This window comes from Amphimedon queenslandica, unplaced genomic scaffold, assembly GCF_000090795.2.
Source record: "Amphimedon queenslandica unplaced genomic scaffold, v1.1 AMPQUscaffold_13393, whole genome shotgun sequence".
Taxonomy (NCBI): Eukaryota; Metazoa; Porifera; class Demospongiae; order Haplosclerida; family Niphatidae; genus Amphimedon; species Amphimedon queenslandica.
Window position 1 is genome coordinate 105,845 of NW_003546371.1, and position 7,798 is coordinate 113,642.

Consider the following 7,798-nt stretch of genomic DNA (forward strand, 5'->3'; position numbering starts at 1 on the left):
CAAATTGCACTGATAGGCTACTGCCATTGGACATATCGGTGAACAAACCTTGCAAGGACTTCATGAGGAACAAGTTCATTGAGTGGTACTCACTTAAAGTATGTGAAGCCCTTGAAAACACTCAAAACCCTAGCCCTACAATAGACCTTAGGCTTTCTACAATGAAGCCTCTTGGGGCACAATGGCTTAAATTGTTTTATGACTACATGCAAGCCAATCCTGATATAATTAAGAATGGGTTCAGATCAGCAGGAATAACAGATGTAAGTGTTACGTGATTATACATGTACAAGCATACAAATCTGTACATGTACTTGATCATGATGTGTCTTCTGGGATAGTCAAAGAGATATTACAGTAGATAATTAAAACCACAAAAGTTTTGTGGTAGATATTATGATTATAAAACTCTTGACTCTATTTATAATAATGGAATGGAGATTGGGGATGGAAGGTGGGCCCAGAAGTAAAATCTCACTCATTAGTGGAGATTGCTAATAGCATATAAATTTAATGTATTTATGTACAGTACATGTAATTATTATGTGTTTATAATGTGTGATTGCTTGTTATGTGTGATGGGATTGTATTACGTGTTTGTATGAATGTCTTAGAGTTTTATGTGTGTGCAATATATGTACATGTATTCCTCTCTCTCTCTCTCTTTGAATAAATCATGCTCTTCGGAGTGATGATAAGATCAATATTAATCACGCTCTTCGGAGTGATGATAAGATCAATATTAATCACGCTCTTCGGAGTGATGATAAGATCGATATTAATCACGCTCTTCGGAGTGATAATAAGATCAATATTAATCACGCTCTTCGGAGTGATGATAAGATCAATATTAATCACGCTCTTCGGAGTGATGATAAGATCAATATTAATCACGCTCTTCGGAGTGATGATAAGATCAATATTAATCACGATCTTCGGAGTGATGATAAGATCAACTTATTTTGTGTATTATGTTTTATATGTACATATATGATGAGTTTGAGTTGTACTGTATAGCTAAGCAATGGACCTCAATTTGACATGCCTTTGTTAAACTAGTTCTTTTTTGTTTAATAAATAATAATAAATGTCATTAAAAATAATTATACTATAGTACAGAACTAAAAATATGGCTTAAAAATATGGTTTAAAATAATGATAATAATAATAATGTACATGTACAGTAGTAATAAATAAAATAAATAGGCCTATTTTTAACTTAATATCGATATCTAACTACGTCTATTACTATTATTTATAATATAACTAAGTATTTGCAGTAGCAGTTCCAATTCAGTAACTGTGGTGTCTCCTCTCCACTGGCTATGTTGGCTGTAAAATCCCCTCCCTCTTCCTTGTCCTCTTCCTCTCCATCTTCCACCACCATGACCTAGTCCTCGTCCACCTCCCCTGCCTCGTCCACCTCCCCTGCCTCGTCCACCTCCCCTGCCTCGTCCACCTCCCCTGCCTCGTCCACCTCCCCTGCCTCGTCCACCTCCCCTGCCTTGTCCACCTCCCCTGCTTCCTCCTCTAGATCTTCCACCTCCCCTGTTTTCTCCTCTTCCATCTCCCCTACCTTCTCCAACTCCCCTGCCTCTTCCCCATCCCTGGTGTGGCTCTACAGCTCCTCCGGCTCCATAAGCATTATCTCGGTCGTCATCACGTACACCAGATTCGTCCCCACCTACATCATTGTGATGACGACCCATGTCCACTTCACCTCCTCTTCCTGTATCTCCACCACCCCGGGGAGGAGAACCACCTTGACCACGAGGAGCAGGTGGCGGTGTCAAATTGGCAGAATTGCCATCTCTTTGTGGAGAATCCTCCATCTCATCCTGTACAAGTTAGGAAATGTAACATGAGAAGTAAGCTTTAATAGAAATACTTACATCCAAAAGGAGATCTATCTCTCTTTCCCCCAAACCTTCAGCCATTTTTATTAATATTGTGGCGCCAAAAATTAAAACATTATTATTATTAATAATTGATTATTATTATTACAGGACTAAAAGTACACCGTTACTATAAAGAGCAATAGACAGGTGAACTAAGGAGCAAAAGAGTGGAGAACAAAACCTTGTTTAGGGACAGTCCTGACACCCAAAATACAATTAATAAAAAAGTAGTAATTGTTTATTATTAATTAAAATAATTATTTTATCAAATGAAATTATATACAGTGATTGTATAGATTTAACAAATAATATTATTTTAATGATGTTTGTATGTGTATAATTGACATACATAATTTCATCACTCCGAAGAGCGAGATTCTATTGATCTTTTATCAACACTCAGAAGAGCGAGATTCTATTGATCTTTTATCAACACTCTGAAGAGTGAGATTCTATTGATCTTTTATCAACACTCCGAAGAGCGAGATTCTATTGATCTTTTATCATCACTCCGAAGAGCGAGATTCTATTGATCTTTTATCAACACTCAGAAGAGCGAGATTCTATTGATCTTTTATCAACACTCCGAAGAGCGAGATTCTATTGATCTTTTATCAACACTCCGAAGAGCGAGATTCTATTGATCTTTTATCAACACTCCGAAGAGCGAGATTCTATTGATCTTTTGTCATCACTCCGAAGAGCGAGATTCTATTGATCTTTTATCAACACTCTGAAGAGCGAGATTCTATTGATCTTTTATCAACACTCCGAAGAGCGAGATTCTATTGATCTTTTATCAACGATTCTATTGATCTTTTATCATCACTCCGAAGAGCGAGATTCTATTGATCTTTTATCAACACTCTGAAGAGTGAGATTCTATTGATCTTTTATCAACACTCCGAAGAGCGAGATTCTATTGATCTTTTATCATCACTCCGAAGAGCGAGATTCTATTGATCTTTTGTCATCACTCCAAAGAGAGAGACATTGTTCAGAGAGATAGAGAAAGAATATACATACGTACAAACACACACACACATACATATATTACTGGCACTTAATTACACTTATTTTATTATTCTTCTGTGACATTAGAGCAGACACTGCTATCAGTGCTTCTGAAAAGAGCTGCAACTTTGGCAATTTGTTCATGAGTTCCTCCTATAAACTTAAACCTGCAAGGTACCTCAAGACCACCTTGAACCAAATCACTGGAGTACCTTCTAGTACCCGTGACAAAACATTTTATTACTGTGCCAGATTTGTTTAAAAACAACCAGCATAGTCTTGATATTATTTTTGGGACATGTCCCACTATGGTACCTGACTTGCATACAGCCACAGCATAGCAGTCATGAAGATTGTTCCTTTGTGGGCTACACACCAGCTCCTCACCTATACAAGGCTCCCATATTTCTTTGTAAACATGAAGACCACGAATACAGCTAGATACTTCAACCATAGTGATTTTGGCAGCTGAGATAACTTCCCTCCTAATGTAAACACGTGGTCAATTGTCATAGCAACTATCTAACAGTTTCCATGGTATTTAATTGAACTTCTTTATTAGTTTTTATCACCGCGAATATTAGCAGCCGCGAATATAACCCGACCTACGGTATTCATTTTTAACTAAAATGGACTGATCTTCAAAAACATTTTTAATCCTAGCATAATTGAAGACTTTTATCCAACAAGACCAAATAACATGGAAGATGTATCTCTTTACGATTTTGTTGCTAATTACAAATTTCATAAAATAGAAAATGGAGAAAGAGAATACAAACTTCGATCAAAGCCAGTCCTTCCAAACCATAGGAAATTTAATCCTATGCAAGAAGCAGAAAGAGACAATTTTTATTACTCGCTAATATTTTTATTTGTGCCTTTTAGAGACGAGAGACACTCGTAATGGAAGGGGAAACAAAGGAAGAAGCTTTTAGGCGTCACAGAGAAGCATCTATACGTGGCATTGAAAATCATTTTAACAAACTGCAGAAATTATTAGAAGCTGAACGTAATTGAAAGAAAATAGTCGATGCAAGAAATAAAGCCGGTTTCACTGAAGAACTTCCTGATAACAAGGAAGATGATGAGCCTCAATTACTAGGTGAAATAATAGAAGCAGTGGCTGATATTGCTGACATGCACATAAATGTACCTAATTTAACATTAGAGCACAGAGAGGCAATGCTTAATGTAGATCAAAAAAGAATTTTTGATAATATTAAGAGTCATCTTATTAAGTCAAAAAGAACATGAAGACCTATTAGAGAATGAGTCTTCAAGACTACTTAGATTAGATAATATCAAACCTCTAAGAATTTTTATTAGTGGTGAAGGTGGAACTGGTAAATCTTTTTTAATAGAGGCAATAAAATGCTTAGTGGATGACATATGGCATCCAAAAAGTGGTGAAATTATGTGTGCTATAGTAGCACCAACAGGAATAGCCGCATTTAGTGTAGGCAGACTGACAATACATTGGTTATTTCAGCTACCAATAGAGCATGAGGGAAAAACAGCTGGATATTGAGCTTTGAATAAAGAAGCTCAGAAAAGGATAAAAATGACACTTAAAAATTTAAAAATTATAATAGTAGACGAGGTATTTATGGTATCCAATCTAAATCTAACATTCTTACACATGCTCATAGAAGATATATTTGGAACTGATGAATGGTTTGGATCCAAAAATATTTTATTTGTAGGTGACCTCTTACAATTGCCACCAGTTAATGGTAGGCCAGTATTTAATAAAATTAGCAACAAGCTAGTGAAAACTAGACTTGGAGCAGCAAATGCAGTTAACATATGGAAAGAAACAGTAGAATATGATAAACAATCAATGAGCGACAAAAAGGAGATGAAACTTTCTTTAAAATGCTTGATTCTGTAAGGCATGGCTGTTTGACTGATGAAACTATTGATACGCTTAGAAGTCGTGTATTTAATGTTTCAATACAAGAAAATTGTAAGGAATTGGAAAGTGAAGGAACAAATCCTCCAATTTGCCTATTTTTAAGATAGATGCCTGCCAAAAAATCAATGAATTAATGTTAGAAAATCTAGAAACTGAGAAAATAGAAATAGCATGTGTTGATGTTGTTGATGAAAGTGGCAGCAAAGCAAAATTTGACAAAAAACAAGAAAAAAAATTAGATAAACTAAAAGATTAATCAAGCAAAATGGCTGGTTTAGAAACAATTTTCTCTTTAGCATTAAGGCTGTAGAGTAATGCTAAGACGTAATATTGATGTGACTGTAGGATTAGTTAATGGTGTCATTGGTACAGTAATGGGTATTTACGCTACACGTATATTTGATCATATTGATGTACCTTGTGACATAGAAAGGGTTACATCTAGATTTATGCTATCTAAGAATTTGTATATACATAGGAAACAGTTTCCCCTCATACTTTTTTATGCTATTACTATACATAAATGTCAGGGCCTCTCACTAGATGCAGCCATAATTGATTTATCAACTGATGTTTTTGGGGATGGTATGGCATATGTTGCATTGTCTTGTGTACATACATTAAATGGTTTACATTTATTATCATTTGATCTTCTCTCTGTTGAAGTTAGTAATCCGTGCATTAATGAAATTAACAGACTGAGAACTAATTTTTGGAATGACTTACCTCAAATCAGGAAAGGTAAAGGAAAGAAGAGAAAGATTCAAGTGACTGGTATAATTGATGATGGTGAACCTTGTAGTAAGAATGCCAAGGTGTATGTAAGTCATGTACAAAGTACTAGTAAGAGTACTGTTAGTAGCAATAAACGTAACAGTACTGATTTACAAAAGTCTAATTGTCCTAAAATGAGTAAAGTATATAATGATAATGCTTTAAGTAAGCCTTGCCCCAAAAAAAGAAAAGTTGATATAGACAGTAGTACTGACAATACTGCTTTGGTATTGCCTCGCTCAAAAAAAAGATGATAAATTAATTGTGTCAATTAATTTAAAAGACCTAAAAACCAAATTTAATGACAAAGATGATGATAGTTTTAGTAGTCTGATTGTATCTTTAAAACTCTCAAACATTAAATGTAAACCAAAAGATGATAAAACCAAGTGTGTTGTAAAAAATGACCATTGTAGTAGTAGTCTCATTGTATCTATAAAACTCTCAAGCATTAAATTAAAGACGATTAATCTAAAAAAGATAATGTCATCATTACTTCTGAAGAGCCTCCCAACCCAGATATTGTGAGAAGGAGACAAAGGGATTATGTTTATTACCCTGGTAATGAAGAATTTCAAAGACGGTGGTGTGAGATTTTAAATCTCAAATTTGTCACAGCTGCTAGAATCTTACCTGGTAGTCCAACAACACCATTGTCAGATGAAAGAGTTCCTAATAGTACTCTTGATGTCTCTGGTGATGGGAACTGTTTATTTTATGCCCTTTCATATCTCATTACTGGGTCAATTTGTCAGCATTATGAATTACGTAAAGCAATTGTTAGTAATATGCCAAACTTTGAAGAAGTATTGTTTAATAGTACATTAAGTGCAACCAGATATTCAAGCATATATGATTACATAAATAAGTCCAAAATGTATAGAAATTATGTGTGGGCTACTGAGACAGAGATTATTACATTATCTGCAATATTAGGTACAACCATGTATTCATATTCACTTACTCCTACTTTTGTTGGCTGGGCTAGATATGGTACCCAGGAGTTATATGGCATTCCTTGTGATACTAGTACATCTGCTTTGTATTTGACGCATGTTGGTACTAATCATTTCCAAACAGTTAAGTCTATTAATATTTCTTAAGCATTGATTGTTGATGGAAAGTGGGTATGGTGAATGGGAGGTCCATCATCTTAAAAACATTGGTTTTTTGATGTGACTTGTATTTCACTGCATTTGCAATCTGAGTAATGTGTGTGTGTCTGAAAACCATTGGTGTATATCCATATAGTATTGCTCAGTATGAATTTAATCTAACTGCATGCATGAAGTGAGATAAATCAATGTATAATAGTAAATATTGAATACTTAATGCTGTTATAATGGACAGGGAGAGGGTGTGAAAGAGGTTTAGTGTTCATTAGAGTTTTGCATTGATTCAAATTTGTGTGACTATCATTTATGTAGGACAGAGGGTTAGGAAGGGAGGAAGCTGTCATTATCAACTCTGGATCTTGTTTGTGGCTTGTACTACATGTTTATTACTAATAACAGGTACTTTGGATCAGGGCTCTGCTGAAAAATTTTGTAGTCCTCACAAAAAAAATAGTTGAGTAACATTAAAATTTGTTATAATACATGTAGTATTATTCAAGCAGTGATTCTGTACATACAATAAATAATGATCATCATGCATGTTAATGCTGCCATCAATGCTGTGCGCATTACATATATGTAAATGCTTGCCAGCTGATTTTGCGCATAATGCTGCCATCAATGCTGTGCACATTATTAAGTTAATGCTTGCCGGCTGATGTTGCGCATTTGAATGATGCTGCCATCAAAGCTGTGTGCATAATAAATGCTTGCCAGCTGATGTTGCGCATCTTTTATTGATGATTGTTGTAACATGTGCATGTTCTCATTAACAAAAAAATATTGTTTGCACATTGGAAATACTTTATGCACACAATGATATTTTATATTAAGTAGGTCATGAAAGTATTTTAACTGAGGATAGCATTAGTAAACATTATTAAATGTATGTCTAAAATACATGCAAGCACATACATGTATGATCCAATCAGAAACATTGTAGATGCTACCATTATCATTATTAGTTAGTACATGTATGTCACATTCATAATTTATACAGGTACATGTACTTACTTGGCACAAGGACTACAATGTGGTGCTAAAGAGTGAGGTCAAACTTAGAATGAGACTCCAAAGGTAAG

At 34.9% G+C, this 7,798-nt stretch overlaps 1 protein-coding gene across 1 annotated transcript; it reads right to left on the reverse strand.

Moving 5' to 3' along the window:
* Positions 1–1,232: 1,232 nt before the first annotated feature.
* Positions 1,233–1,937, reverse strand: LOC105312869 (glycine-rich protein 5-like). The gene is made up of 2 exons (XM_011405836.1): positions 1,893–1,937; positions 1,233–1,838 (listed from the first exon to the last, which is right to left on the reverse strand). The coding sequence occupies exons 1-2, from the start codon at positions 1,935–1,937 to the stop codon at positions 1,233–1,235; spliced, it is 651 nt and encodes a 216-aa protein (XP_011404138.1).
* Positions 1,938–7,798: the final 5,861 nt, after the last annotated feature.